Here is a 15,061-nt window from a genome sequence, read left to right as displayed (position 1 = left end):
GTCGGGCTCCTTTGCCCAAACTGAGGGCCCGGGGCTCAACTACCTAGGCTTCTCGGCGGGCAGCCCCGGGATGGCCCCTCCCGGCGGCCGGGAGAAGGGTGGAGCTCGAAGAGTGGGCGGGGATCTGAAGGCTGGACAGATTGTGGGCGGGGCGAGGCGGAGTCTGAAGGCCAGTGGGGCACAAAGCTCCGCTCCCGGGATGAGGCGCGAGACAGGGACCAGGCTCTGAGTGGGGCGGGACGTGGGGCGGAGTCTGACAGCGGATCGGGGCGGGGCCCGGGCGCGTTCATTTGTGGCATTCAGCCCAGCTGGTCCCGAGTTCCATCCACCGCCTCCCCCTTCCGCCCCGCGCCGGCTTTCTGTGCTACAATCGTTGTGTCCCATCTTCGCGCTGCCCTTGCGGCGCCCGAGCCCACAATGTCGGGCCCCAATGGGGACCTGGGCATGCCGGTGGAGGCGGGCACGGAAGGCGAAGACGACGGCTTCGGGGAAGCACGTGACCCACGGGGGCTGCTGAGGCGACTTTTGCTTTCTCGGAGGTGACCTCCTGGGAAGGGGAATCGGGGCCGGGATAGGGACCGGGAAGGAACCGCAGAGCCCTCCCATTCCCCCGCCCCAGGGTGGTTCCGGAGCAGCAAGCGCCCTCCGGGGGTTTGGGACGAGCACCTGCGAGCGGGTCCCTGGAAACCGCAGCCTTCGAGAACTGTGGGCGACAGGCCCCGTTTTACAGATGGGGAAACTGAGGCCGCTTCAGGGTCACTCGCCCTTTGGGATTGGGATTTGCTCTAGACACTTCTTTCAGCCCCTGTGGAGCTGGAGACTCCTAAGGGGCCGGGGCCGGGAGTGGACCGTCTTGGCTTGGCAGGAGGGGCTATCTGGGTGGGCGTGCCGCCCTGCTGAGTCAGCAACCCCAGGCACCTTTGCTGGTGTGGCCTGGAGCCCTGGCGAATGTGACTTGCTTACAAAGCAGCCTGTTGTCTACACAGCACTGCAGGGGGTGGGGGTAGGGGGGGAAGGAGAGAGAACCATCAGCTCCCTTCTCCCCTTCTGGAGCCTCAGTTTCCCCATCTGTAAAATAAGAATAATGGTTAGTGTCTCCTGCAATGAGATCTGTCAGGATTAAGTGGGAAAATGAATGGAGAGAGTCTGGAGGCTAGTGAGGCCATTGTTTTAGAGACCCCTATTTTTTGCCCACCTGGCAGCTTGCTCCATCTTTGCCAAATACAGGAAGGAAACCCAATAACCCAATCCTCCACCAAAATACTTGGCAAATTCTCACTTTGTCTTCCTGGCCAAGATTGGGCAGGCCGTAAGGGCAGGCCCACGTGTCTTGGCCTGCCAGCCAGTGCTCACTGCCCTGGGTCCCTATACGGCCTCTTCTTTAACTCATTCCAGCCAGCGACCTTCTGTCTGTGGCTGAGCTGGATGGATCCCTAGGCCCAAGTCTGAGCAAACCCTAGGGATAGCTGTGCTGTTCCCTGTTGCTGTGGGACATCTGGGGACAGGTGGCCAAGACCCAGGGTTCTCACACGGAAGAGAGGACAGAGACTCTGTCCAGGCGTAGCCCAGATCCTGCCAGCCCAGGAGCCCCATTCCAGGCTGTAGCTTCTGTGACCTCCCATTGGTATCTGACCCTACTGGCCAGTCTGCTGGACACATGTCCCTCTGTGAGTCCGTGACCCCACCCTCCTTGTTTTCCTTCACCCTCTCTTCTGCGGCCCTGCCTCTTTTTTTTTTTTTAATAAATGTATTTATTTATTTATTTTTGCTGCACGTGGGCTTTCTCTAGTTGTGGCGAGCAGGGGCTACTCTTCCTTGTGGCGAGCAGGGGCTACTCTTCCTTGTGGTGTGCAGGCTACTCATTGCAGTGGCTTCTCTTGTTGAGGAGCATGGGCTCTAGGTGCACAGGCTTCAGTAGCTGTGGCTCGTGGGCTTCAGTAGTTGTGGCTTGCGGGCTCTAGACCACAGGCTCAGTAGTGTGGCACACGGGCTTAGTTGCTCCATGGCATGTGGGATCTTCCTGGACCAGGGCTCGAACCCGTGTCCCCTGCACTGGCAGGCAGATTCTTAACCACTGCGCTACCAGGGAAGCCCCAGCCCTGCCTCTTAAGAATTGGGTTCTTCAGGGTTCAATCTTGGACCCGCTAGGCCCCATACACGTGGCCTCGGCCACCTCTTCCCTCCCCTGGTTTCTGTTACCATCTGTGTTGTGAATGCCCAGCCTACGGTTTCAGGTCAGCCCTATCCTGGGTTTACAACTGCCTCTGGGTCAGCCGGGATGTCCCCCAGGCACCCCACCCTCATCCTGGCATAACCACCCAACTGGCTATCTTTCCCACCTAACCATTTTCTCCTTTTCTGCTCCTGCCTCCATCGTCAAGGGAGAACGCAAGAGTCCTGCCAACCTCTTCACCCTCCACGACTGCCCAGCCCCTGCTCTGCCACTCCTCCTGACCCCAGCACTTACCCCTCTCTAACACCGCAGTGGGTTCTACCCAAATGTCCCACTGCCCCTTCATCTCACCCAAAGCCTACTGAAGAGATGAATCTCAGAATAATTGTGCTGAATGAAAGAGGCCAGGCAATAAAGCATATGTACTATTTGGTTCCACTTATATACAACTAGAAAATGCAAACTAATTTATGATGAGAAAGCAGACTGGGGGTTGCCTGGGGGTGGGGTAGGGGGTGTGTGATGAAGAGGAGCAGGCGGGAAGGGGCATGAGGGATTTTTGGGGGGGTGATGAATATGTTCACTGTCTTGATTGTGGTGGTGGTTCCATGGGTATTTATATACGTCATAACAAATTGCTCGAAAACTACAATGAAAGCGATATGTCAAAAGGACTTCAGAGGGCTTCCCTAGTGGCATAGTGGTTAAGAATCCGCCTGCCGATGCACAGGTTCGAGCCCTGGTCCGGGAAGATCCCACATGCCACTGAGCGACTAAGCCCGTGCGCCACAACTACTGAGCCTGTGCTCTAGAGCCCGCGAGCCACAACTACTGAAGCCCACGAGCCACAACTACTGAAGCCTGCGAGCCACAACTGCTGAAGCCCGTGCACCTAGAGCCCGTGCTCTGCAACAGGAGAAGCCACTGCGATGAGAAGCCCGTGCACTGCAAAGAAGAGTAGCCCCCCACTCACTGCAACTAGAGAAAGCCTGTGCACAGCAATGAAGACCCAATGTAGCCAAAAATAAAATAAAAACAAATAAAAAATAAATAAATTTATATATATAAAACAAAGGACTTCGGAGCTCCAATGGCCAAAGTTGGAACAATTTGATCAACAAAATAAAGTAGTATTGGATTATAACCCAAAGTATACAATAAATATCCATGAGCCCATTCTGATATAAATAAATGATTGAATTAATAAGTAAAGGGGAGAGAAGATACAAATCTCTTGTAGAGAAGAATTCCAAATAATTTGTGTAGACACCCTGCCCTCAAGGAGGTGGAGCAAAATTCCCCCCTCCTTAGGTGTGGGCTGTGCAGAGTGACTTTCTTCCCAAGAGGACAGTGTGGGAAGGGGGAAGAAGGGTAACTGCAATGGAGAAACCTGACAGTCACCCCCCAGCCAGGTGACCAAGGTCAACATCAACATTGATCGGTCATATTGATAGTATGTACCCTTGATAGGATGTGATGCAAAAATGGCACTTGACCTCTGCACTCTTTCTCCCCCAACACCCATAATCCCAGTCTAACCACGAGGAAAACACCCAACAAATCCCGAGAGGGACATTCTGCACAATACCCGAGCAGTGCTTCTCCAGACTGTCAAGGTCATCAAAACCAAGGAAAATCTGAGAAACTGTCAAAGCCGAAAGAAACCTAAAGAGACATGACAATGTATGTATATGCATAGCTGATTCACTTTGTTGTGAAGCAGAAACTAACACACCATTGTAAAGCAATTATACTCCAATAAAGATGTTAAAAAAAAAAAAAAGAGACATGACAACTAAATGTAATGTGGGATCTTGGAACAGGAAAAAGGGCATTATGTACAAACCAAGGAAGTCTGAATAAAGCATGGACTTTGGTTAATAAAGTATCATTGATGGTTTGTTAATTGTAACAAATGTATCAAACTAATATAAGATGTTAATAATACGGGAAACTGGGTACAGGGTATATGGGAACTCTTTTCACAATTTTTCTGTAACTCTAAAGCTATTTTAAAATTGAAAGTTTACTTTTAAAAACTTGTCAAATTGTGTACTTTGAACATGCTTAGTTTATATTGCTTGTATTTGTGGGAAGATTTGTTAATGATTGATTCGATTTCTGTGGTGGCTATAGGGCAGCTCAGATTGAATCCATTTGGGTAAATTACAATTTACTGGGAAACTTCCCATTTCATTACCGGTAACATTTACCTATTCTTTTAATGTCTATAGAATCTGTAGTTATATCCTTCTTTTACTTCTGTTTATCTGTGCCTTATATCTTTCTGTTTTGAGAAATTTTTCTAAATTTCTATCTAAATTATAAGTCTTTTCCAAGAGTCAACTTTTGGCTTTGATATTCCTATTGTGTCTTTCTAATTTATTAATTTCTTCTCTTAACTTCATTTTCTCCTTCCTTCTGTTTTCTTTGAATTTGTTCTGTGGTTTCTTTTATAAATTTTTATTTTGGACACCTTGCTCATGACTTTGCAGGTTTTCTAGTTATTCTAAAACACACCCTTAAAGCCATGCATGTCCCTTGTTTATTGTGAGCCCAGCAGGGCGTTAAGAGTCTATTTCACGCTAGATCTGGTTGTCTGGTGTAGGGAGGGCCCTTCAGAGTTTCTAGACTGCTGTTCACCAGGATTGCTTTTCACATGAGTCCTCCCCAAGGTGTACTCCCCAAGGTCCACTCAGGCCACAGGAAGACTGGGCACCCCTCCGTGCCTACCCTTCAGAGCAACAGCCCTATCTTCCCGATAGCCTCCCCTTCTCTCCTCGCCAGCAGGGGCCGATCCTGCCCATCCCTCGCCTTTTGACTTCTCTTGGCAGTAGTCTGACTCCCATCCACAAGCTCCAAGACCAGAAGTCAGCCCTCCACCTTCCCCAGCGATTCTCCAAAATAGCCTCACTGGGCAGGAGCTGGAGGAAGCAGCTCCCTGCTCCTAGTGGGGATAATTAGGAGGTAAAAAGGGGAGGGCTCTGATCACGGAAGGGAGGGACCCTGCGGCCCTGGAATACCGGCAAGGCCCTCTGGACGGGCCTCTCCCACCTAATACAGCACACACTCGGAGGAAACACTTGGTGTGCACTGGGAGCCTGTGAGAACCCTCAGCCATGCAGGAAGGGGAACATTGGAAGGCAGGATGAAGAGCAGACAGTGGGAGAAGGGCAAGGCTTCCACGCTCCAGCCACAGGACCATGGCACCTGCCGGGGCACCCAGGAACCCTGCCTGGACAGAGCTGATCCCTGGTGCTCCTCAGCCAGGGAACCTAGGGCCTCTGAGCAGCCTGGCTGCAGCTGCCTACACAGACCAGCCTGCCAGGGCCTGGGGCCCCTCCTGAGATGAACCCAAGTCTCTCTGTGAGCAGGTCTGGGGTGTGGATGGTGCAGGACAGGTGGGGTCTGGGGTGTGGAGAAAAGAGGTCTATATGGGTCAAGGGGACTACGATAGGAGGGAAAATGCCCCCCCAAAGATATTCATGTCCAAATTCCTGGCATCTGCAAATGTAAATGTAACTGTATTTGGAAAAAAAGGCTTTGCAGATGTGATTAAGTTAAAGATTGTTTTCTTTATTAATACTTTAAAAAAATTTATATAGTAGTTAATGTCCTAATGCCTGATTTTTAAGGTGTATAAATTAAATGTGTTACTCTCTTCAAAAACAAACAAAACAAGCTATTCTTTCCTTGGTATGGCCCAGATTTTTTCCTTTCCTGAAGACTGACAATATCCTAATTCCTGATTCATAATGCAGTAGAGTGCATTCTGTTTTCAAATTTCTAAAAGGATAAAATTATTTTTACAACTCACCAATATTTGAATAGTAGAAGACAGATGTTCTCAGCCTGATGATCAGCCTTTTCTTTCTTTCCATCTTTCCTTCCTTCTTTGCCTTTTAAATAAATTGGGATTTTTCCAGACCACCTCAATAAAGTGAATATCGCAATAAAAATTTTTTTAATCAAATAAATAAATTGGGATGTGACATGAGAGCACCTCAGATTATCCATGTGGGCCCTAAATATCATCATGAGTGTGCTCAGAAGATGAGGCAGAGGCATGAGAGCGTGTCGCATTCTAGCTAATTCCTCTTGGCAGTCTCCTCCTCCTCCTCCCCCTGTCTCCACTTCTAGGAGAATAATTATTTGTAGAAAGGCTGTGAGAAGCCACTTTATAATATTTTGGATAAGATGGTCACCAGTACAGTGTTGCCAGGTTTAGCAAATAAAAACACAGGACACCCAGTTAATAACTGCATGGGACATACTTATACTAAAAGATTATTCATTGTTTATCCAGAATCAAAATTTAATTAAGCATCCGGTGCAACTGGTATTTTATCTGGCAACCATATGAGCAGTCCCGTCTTCCACTCAACAGATACATTCTGATTTGATTCTTTCAGTGAATGAGAGTAGTGGGGTTTTGGTTTATTTTAATCATTAGTTTGGATATCATGACTTTATTATAAAAGAAACACGGAAATTATTTACATGATGAAAGATTTCAGAACTTCAGTGGCAGCTTCACGTGATGCCACTGGGGGAATGGGCAGCTTCACGTGATGCCATTTCAATAGTCACTTATTTTAGTCGATGTATTTTCCAAGAATGTCACCATCTCTAAATAGGAAATAATCCTTGTCATCTAGAACTAGTTTGGTGCCTCCATATTCTGGGAGAAGAACTTTATCTCCAACTTTCACACTAACTGGTTGAATCTCTCCACCCTTTCCTTTAGAGCCTGATCCAACAGCTACTACCGTTGCTTGCAATACTTTTCCTTGTGATTTTTCTGGAAGCATAACGCCTCCTTTGGTTACAGTTTCGGCTGCACTTCTTTCAACTAATACTCAGTCAAAGAGGGGAAGAAACTTTCTAAATGCCTGTCCTGCCATGACTCTGGTTGCCGCACTTCGTACTCTGTTTTGGTTTCTAGACTGTTTTATTTATTGTTTTATTTATTTTATTTGTTTTGGCCGCGCCGCATGGCTTGTGGGATCTTAGTTCCCCGATCAGGAATCGAACCCGTGCCCCCTGCAGTGGAAGCTTGGAATCCTAAGCACTGGACCACCAGGGAATTCCCAAGAGTAGTGTTCTGATGGTCAGTGACCTGTGGTAAAGTTGAGGTTTATAGTTTATGTACTGCTAAGATTCTGTTGTCCTGGCAGGTGCAAATCCAAGTAGATATAAATTCAAGTGTCGTGAGGCCCTTGTGTGGCTCAGCATGTCCTGGCAGAGTGACCTGAAGCCGAAATCCTCCTGGGAGGAGGGCGGGGCTGCAGGGAGCCTGTGGGAAGGGACAGTGGGGGGCAGCTGTGCAAACTAGAGCCACTAGCGTACTTTTAATAGTCCAGGAGGCCTAAAAGATCCTTTAGTAACTCTTTAGGAGAGAGAAATGATGGGAAATCTGTCAGTGTATGGTTTCACTCTGTGAAAGTGGACAGAATATTTGGGATGTTTTCTTAGCCCAGTCTTTCAGGAAGGCTCTGAACAAGTGAAATCAATTTTCTTTTCAGAAAACTAAACTTTAAAAAAAACTAAATGGGGCTTCCCTGGTGGCGCAGTGGTTGAGAATCTGCCTGCTAATGCAGGGGACACGGGTTCGAGCCCTGGTCTGGGAAGATTCCACATGCCGCGGAGCGACTGGGCCCGTGAGCCACAACTACTGAGCCTGCGCGTCTGGAGCCTGTGCTCCGCAACAAGAGAGGCCACGATAGTGATAGGCCCCCGCACCGCGATGAAGAGTGGCCCCGCTTGCCGCAACTAGAGAAAGCCCTCGCACAGAAACGAAGACCCAACATAGCAATCAATCAATCAATCAATCAATCAATAAAATAAATCTTTAAAAAAAAAAACAAAACAGAACTTCCATTAATTAAAAAAAAAAAAACTAAACTTTTTTTTAAAGGTTGACCAGGAATGAAGATTATCTAGGAGATTTACAAACATGATAGTTCTAAGAAGATGGGGGATTAGGAATGGATAGGAAATGTGGCAATTTAGGGACAAAAAGAGCAAGCTTAGAAGTTTAGGATTTAGGAGTCAGGGCTTGCTCTTGGGCAAGGGGAATATATGTTACATTTAATAGCACCTGCAGACTTTAAAATAGTTAGGGGTTCTCAGTAACTAAGCAGAGTCCTACCGCTAAAAGTTATCTTTTCTCTAAAGATTTTCTAATGTTTAAAAAAAATATAGGGGGGTGGACTTCCCTGGTGGTCCAGTGGTTAAGATTCCACGCTTCCAATGCAGGGGGCGCGGGTTCCATCCCTGGTCGGGGAACTAAGATCCTACATGCCTAGTGGTGCAGCCAAAATTTTGTTTTAATTTTTTAAAATCATATTGGGAATCCAGCTGGGAGAGCGCCCTGTAGAGAAAGATCACTGGGTTAAGGGAGGTGTCAGAAGTGGCTTCAAACTCATGGGCTGAGGTTTATTGTGGTCAGTATAGCCTTTGGTCTACATTAGACTGGTGGAAAAGGAAAGAGTAGGTTTAGCATGTAACTGGTAGTGTAGAGTGCTGGGCCAGTTGAGGAGGCCCCTGTCCCTCCTGAGGGTGTCCCCACACTCCTGTGATCTCTGAGGCTGGGCTATGCCAATGAGCTACCTTTTGCCCTTCAGCTTCCTTTCACTGTACAGCCTAATGTATTTTGCTCCTTGAGTGGACGCCCTAGGCTTGTCTCCCTGATCTTGATCCAGTGTCTCATCTTTGCGCCTCTGTCACAACTCCTATCAGACTTTGTTTCTAATGGAAGAGGTTCACATGATAAAGAAAAAACCAGGGAATTCCCTGGTGGTCCAGTGGTTAGGACTCGGCGCTTTCACTGCCGTGGGCCCAGGTTCAATCCCTGGTCAGGGAACTAAGAAACTGCAAGCCTCGAGGCTGGCCAAAAAAAAAAAAAAAGAGAGAGAAAGGAAGGAAAAAAGAAAAGAGGGAAGGAGGGAGGGAGGAAGCGAGGGAGGGAAGAAGGAAGGAAGGAAGGAAGGGAGGAAGGAAGGGAGGGAGGGAGGGAGGAAGGAGAGAGAGAGTGAGAGAGAGAGAGAGAGAGAGAGAAAGAAAGAAAGAAAGAAAGAAAGAAAGAAAGAAAGTACGAAAGAAAGAAAGGAAGAGAAAGAAGAAAGAAGGAAGGAAGAAGGAAAGAAATAAAGAAAGAACAAATGAACCAGCCAGCCCCTCACATCACAATAGAGATGAAAAATGCCATCTTGGCCTGGGACTCCTCCCACTCCAGTATCCAGAACTCACCCAAGTTGAACCCCAAAATGAAAAAAGACAAGAGGACTGCCAGGGGCAAGAAAGAGAAGGGGAGGCAGCTGCAGTGCCCTGAGCATCAGAGCAGAAGGGCCACCTCCTCCTGGATGGTGGCGAACATCCGGAGGAGGAAGAGGGCAAGCACATCCACCTGGGTGACATCTGCTTGCAGAGGACGCTGTACAACATCAATTTAGACATCGAAGGGGTAACTGTCTACCAGGTGTCTATTCTGGCGAGAGTAGGCAGCTGCCATTCCTTTTAGCAAAGGACTTTGCTGACCAGCTCCACCTCTAGAAGGGAGATTCAGGCGTTTAACAGTAGAAATGAATCACAACTGACCTCATGAGCTGCTCATTTTCCACGCAAGAAAATGAAGCATTCAGGTGGATCTTCCATGATTTTGCCCTGAATAGATTTGATTATTATAGTTGTATGTGAACTGTAATAATTATTTCTAGTTATAATTCTGTATGAGCTTCTTACTAGCACTGTGCTGTGTGTAACACAGAATCTGACGTATAATAGGTACTCAGGGATGCTACCATCGCCAATTCTTTTGTAACTGTTTTTTTTCTTTTTTTCTTTTCCTTTTTTTTTTTGGCTGTGCTGCGTGGCCTGCAGGATCTTAGATCCCCAACTGGGGATCGAACCTGTGCCCCCTGCAGTGGAAGCGTGGTGTCTTAACCACTGGACCGCCAAGGAATTCCCATAACTGTTTATTTTTAATGTAAGTAAAGGATCATTATGTTATAGGATGTCATGGCCCAGGTAGCACAGGACTAGAGTCTCCCAAAAGTCCTCCTATAGAGAGTGGCTGCAACATCCATTGCAGGTTCAAGGCTTTTAAAATACAGAATATGACTGGGAGGCAGCACCATGTTGAGGGCTGCAGCATCCAGAGGGTCCCAGGTGTATATATCTCTACTCATTCAACAGCCATTTTTGAGTGCCAGCACTATGCCAGGCACTGTTACAGGGCTGTGGATAGAGCGGCTAAAAACCATATAGACAAAAATCCCCACCCTCTTGGAGTTTACCTTCTTCTGCGCAAAGACAGACGGTAAACAAGTAAAACGGCTGCGAAGAAAAGGGGATAGAGTGCTTGCTGTGTGGGGAGCAGGTGTGGCTGCAATTTAAATAGGCTGCAGGAGGGAAGGCCTCACTTAAAAAGTAATAACAGGCATAGTGCTTTTTTTTTTTTTTTTTACAAATTGAAGGCTTTTGGCAACTCTGCATCAAGCAAGTCTGCAGGCATTTTCCAATAGCATTTGCTTACTTCATGTCTCTGTCATGTTTTGGTAATTTTCAGAAATATTTCAAACCCTCCACCAGCAAAAAGTTTGTGACCTCCTGAAGAGTCAGATGATGGTTAGTATCTATCTATCTATATATATATATGTATATATTTTAGCAATAAAGTGTTTTTTAAATTAAAAAAAAAACAAAGGACTTCCCTGGTGGCGCAGTGGTTAAGAATCCGCCTGCCAGTGCGGGGGGACACAGGTTCGAGCCCTGGTCCGGGAAGATCCCACATGCCGAGGAGCACTAAGCCCATGCACCACAACTACTGAGCCTGCGTGCCACAACTACTGAAGCCCACGTGCCTAGAGTCCATGCTCCGCAACGAGAGAAGCCACTGCAACGAGAAGCCTGCACACCGCAGTGAAGAGTAGCCCCCGCTCACCACAACTAGAGAAAGCCTGGGCGCAGCAACCAAGACCCAACGCAGCCAAATAAGTAAATAAATAAAAAGATGAGGCAGAGGGATATTATGCACAAAGGAGAAGGTGTTGTGAAGATAAGCAGAGACTGGAGTGGCAGGGCCACCAGAAGCTGGAAGAGGCAAGGAATGGTCCCTTGGAGGCTCCAGAGGGCATGCGGCCTGCCCACACCTTGATCTCGGCACAGTGAATTTCTGATTTTGGACTTCTGGCCTTTGGAATGTGTTATTTTAAGCCAACAAATGGTCGTTTGTTTGTTTGTTTGTTTTTTGGCTGTGCTGCGTGGCTTGTGGGATCTCAGTTCCCCGACCAGGGATTGAACCCAGGCTGCAGCAGTGAAAGCCCAGAATCCTAACCTCTAGGCCACCAGGGAACTCTCAATGGTCATTTGTTACAGAAATATGATGATTTGGGAAATTCTCAGCCTGTCTAGACTGAAGAAGATACTAAAACTATGAAGTTCACTGTTAGGAAAGCATGCTCTGGAGAGAAGGCCCAGGGTGTGTCTAGGCAGGAGACCTCTGATGTGGGGAAGAGGTGGCCCACGGCTGGGAGACCCAGCAGTGTGGGCAGGTGGCTGAATCAGTCCCCTTGGGCTGTTGTAACAGAATACCATAAACTACATGGCTTATAAACAACAGAAAATTTTGTTTTGTTTTGTTTTTATTATTTATTTATTAACTTATTTATTTATTTATTTTTGGCCGTGTTGGGTCACGTTGCTGTGCGCGGGCTTTCTCTAGTTGCAGCGAGTGGGGGCTACTCTTCATTGCGTTGCGCAGGCTTCTCACTGTGGTGGCTTCTCTTGTTGTGGAGCATGGGCTCTAGGCACGTGTGCTGCAGCAGTTGTGACACGCGGGCTCAGTAGCTGTGGCGCAGGGGCTTAGTTGCTCCGTGGCACGTGGGATCTTCCCGGACCAGGGCTCGAACCCATGTCCCCTGCATTGGCAGGAGGATTCTTAACTACTGTGCCACCAGGGAAGTCCGCGGCTGCCTTTCTAAGCTTTGCCACAGGTAGGGTTTCTGGTAGGTGGAAAGGGCAGGAACCAGGAGATCCTCGAGTGACCCCTGGCTGACAGCTGAGCGATGGGGGTTGGAAAGCTGCTTCTGGAAACTTGAGACTCAAACCAAATCTCTGGAGGAGCAGGCACCTCACACTGAACAGTGCTTCCTTCTTCTGGGTGTTTGGACCCGCAGTGGCCAAGGAGGGCCTATCTGTGGACTCCAAGAGTTGCTGTCGCCGCAACTGGCCTCCTGGGGGCATCTTGCCTGTAGGCTGCTCCCAGGAGCCTAGTCGCCCCTGCCCCGGGGACCTCCTGCTCAGCCCTTCAAGCAGGGGAGAGAGGGGTGCTTTTGCCCCAAACATCCCGGGCTGGGCTGAACACTGCTCCCAAGCTTCCAGAAACAAGTCCAGGGGCTTAGAGAGGATTCCTGAGATGCAAGAACTGTCAGAGAGCATTTGACTGCCTTCCTGATTGGATTAGACCAGGAAAGAGGCGTGGGTCCTTCCATGGGAGGTCAGGCCACTGCAGTCCCTGGGGAGCTTCTCCTCTGGGGCCTGTGGAGGGGGAGAGCACCTGCCAGAACAGATTCAGAGCAGCCACAGTTCTCCTGGCTTCTTGCCACAGAGAGCCACGTGTGGATGGTTTTTAAGTTCCTGCCGTTGCTGAAGAGACCCAGAGCAGGACTTGGCAGGTCCAGCCCTGGCTTCTCCGAAGAGGGGCCTGGCCCCAAGACTCCTGTGTGGCTTGCTGCAGCCTGTGGCTTGATGTGGGCTCACTCAGGACGTCTGCAGCTCCTAGAGAGACAGTGGGGAAAGCCGGCAGGGGTGGCCTGTAAGACCAGCCCAGGGGCCACAGTGGAAACAAAGAGAGGGGCCAAGGGGAGTCAAACAAGTACCTGGGATGCCCCACATGGTGCCACGAGTGCAGTGCAGAACTTTCTGAAGCCCTGGAGTCCAGGAACTGCTCCCAGCTCTGGGCAGTGTGAACCTGCGAGTGCCTTCCTTGGCCGGGGGCCCAGGCCCAGTGGGAGGGGGCTGGGCAAGGAACGAGGAGGCCTCCAGGGTCCTGTCCTTGGAGTCGGCCCAAGTCTAAACAGGAGGTCTACACCACGGTCCTCACCCAACCCTCCTAGTACCTAGTTCTGCAGCTTGTGCGAGGTGGGTGTGCGTGTTGAGCTGACCCTTCCCTGAAGCCCAGCTGGACTCTGAAGAGGGTGGGCAGAGCTTTTCACCTTTATCCCCAGCCCACCCTGCAGGACCCTTCCCTTCCTAAGGCAGACAGCAGCAAGCACCCTCGGCTGATCCCCTGCCGCCCAGCTCCACACAGCCCCAAACCCACCTCTTGTTGGCTGGGATTGGCCTGACCTCTGCTCCAGCCAAGGCCAGGACCATCCTTGGACCCCCACGAGGTATGGCAGGGACACGGCACACTGCTGAGACTCACATCCCTAGACAGGCCTCATCCCCTTCACTCCTCTCTCGGCTCCTGGACCAGGCCAATCTCCAGGGCTGGGCCAGGAGAGAAGGCAGAAGGCAGCCAGGTGAGGAAGGGGTGATGAGATGGCTGTCACCAGGTGTGTCAGCTGAGGCCAAGACCACACGGAGATAAGGACAGAGAGATAGACAAGGCCAGTGGGTCTGAGACAGGCCTGGAGCCAGCACAGAGAGAATGGGCCCTGCGTGGGTGTGATCAGAAACTCAGAGGTGACTTCCTGTAGAGACCCCCCCGTGTGTGCACCAGCTGCATGGCCTCGCAGGATCTGCCTGCAGCGCTCTTTACAGACGGGGAGACTGACGGAGTGTGTGTGTGGGGTGGACAGAGATTTGCAAGCACCCGGAGGCATCAGGGCTCCAACAGGGGCCCCTGAGCTGGGCAGCTGGGCCGTCTCCCCTCCTGCACCTGGCCCTGGTTTTCACATGCTGCAGACCCGGCCCAAACGCCCCTCCCCAATTCATACCAGGGGAGCACTGGCCACCCTGACTATATTTTATTTTATTTTTATTTTATCTTACTATTTAATTTAATTTATTTTATTTTAATTTTATTATTTTATTTTATTTTATATTATTTTTGGCCACACTGAGCGGCTTGCGGGATCTTACTTCCCGGACCAGGAATCGAACCTGGGCCCACAGCAGTGAAAGTGCCAAGTCTTAACCACTGGACCGCCAGGGAATTCCCTCACCCTGACTTTTTATTTTTTTTGAGATCGCTCAATGTGAGCAAAAGTGTGAACAGGTCTTCATATTTATTGCTCATCAACATCAATGGGAAATCTTAAAACACGGAAGAGAACAGGCCACTCCTCCTTCTATCTCATTCAGTTAGTGTTTTTCTTAGGACCCATTCCTTTTTGTTTTTCAGAGTAACTCTGATTTTTTTTTTTTTTTGGCTGCATTGGGTCTTCGTTGCTGTGCACAGGCTTTCTCTAGTTGCAGCGAGCAGGGGCTACCCTTTGTTGCCGTGCGCGGGTTTCTCATTGCGGTGGCTTCTCTTGTTGCGGAGCACGGGATCTAGACGCGTCGGCTTCAGTAGTTGTGGTACGTGGACTCAGTAGTTGTGGCTCGCAGGCTCTAGAGTGCAGGCTCAGTAGTTGTGGCGCACGGGCTTAGTTGCTCCGCAGCATGTGGGATCTTCCCGGACCAGGGCTCGAACCCGTGTCCCCTGCCTTGGTAGGCGGATTCTTAACCACTGTGCCACCAGGGAAGTCCCAACCCTGACTTTTAGAATCTAGAATATTCCCTGCAGTGGCTCCTTGGTGATCCAGGGTACTGTCCCTCTCTTACTTAAAATTCTTTGAGCCTCCATCCATGAGTTTCCCCGACGTCTAGGAGTCACCACAGACTCGAGGGTACCTTTTAAGGTCAAAGAGAATAGCAGGGGTAGAGGCCCTGGGGCTGCGA

The 15,061-nt window shown here is 49.4% G+C and overlaps 1 protein-coding gene, 1 long non-coding RNA gene and 1 other non-coding gene across 3 annotated transcripts; 2 read left to right on the top strand and 1 right to left on the bottom strand.

Moving 5' to 3' along the window:
• The first annotated feature begins 405 nt into the window (after positions 1–405).
• On the top strand, positions 406–4,061 carry LOC137770606 (uncharacterized). Its single transcript, XR_011075197.1, has 2 exons — positions 406–539; positions 3,707–4,061. It is a non-coding gene; the product is annotated as an uncharacterized lncRNA (long non-coding RNA).
• Positions 4,062–6,768: 2,707 nt separating this feature from the next.
• On the bottom strand, positions 6,769–7,077 carry LOC137770787 (10 kDa heat shock protein, mitochondrial-like). The gene is given in 1 exon segment (XM_068553670.1): positions 6,769–7,077. A coding segment is annotated over 1 exon segment (309 nt).
• A 1,888-nt stretch (positions 7,078–8,965) lies between these two features.
• TRNAE-UUC (transfer RNA glutamic acid (anticodon UUC)) lies at positions 8,966–9,038 on the top strand. Its single transcript has one exon. It is a non-coding gene; the product is annotated as a tRNA-Glu (tRNA).
• Positions 9,039–15,061: the final 6,023 nt, after the last annotated feature.

This window comes from Eschrichtius robustus, chromosome 10 (assembly GCF_028021215.1).
Source record: "Eschrichtius robustus isolate mEscRob2 chromosome 10, mEscRob2.pri, whole genome shotgun sequence".
NCBI classification, from domain to species: domain Eukaryota; kingdom Metazoa; phylum Chordata; class Mammalia; order Artiodactyla; family Eschrichtiidae; genus Eschrichtius; species Eschrichtius robustus.
Note: the sequence above shows the minus strand (reverse complement) of the source record. Positions and strands in the feature narration are given on the sequence as shown.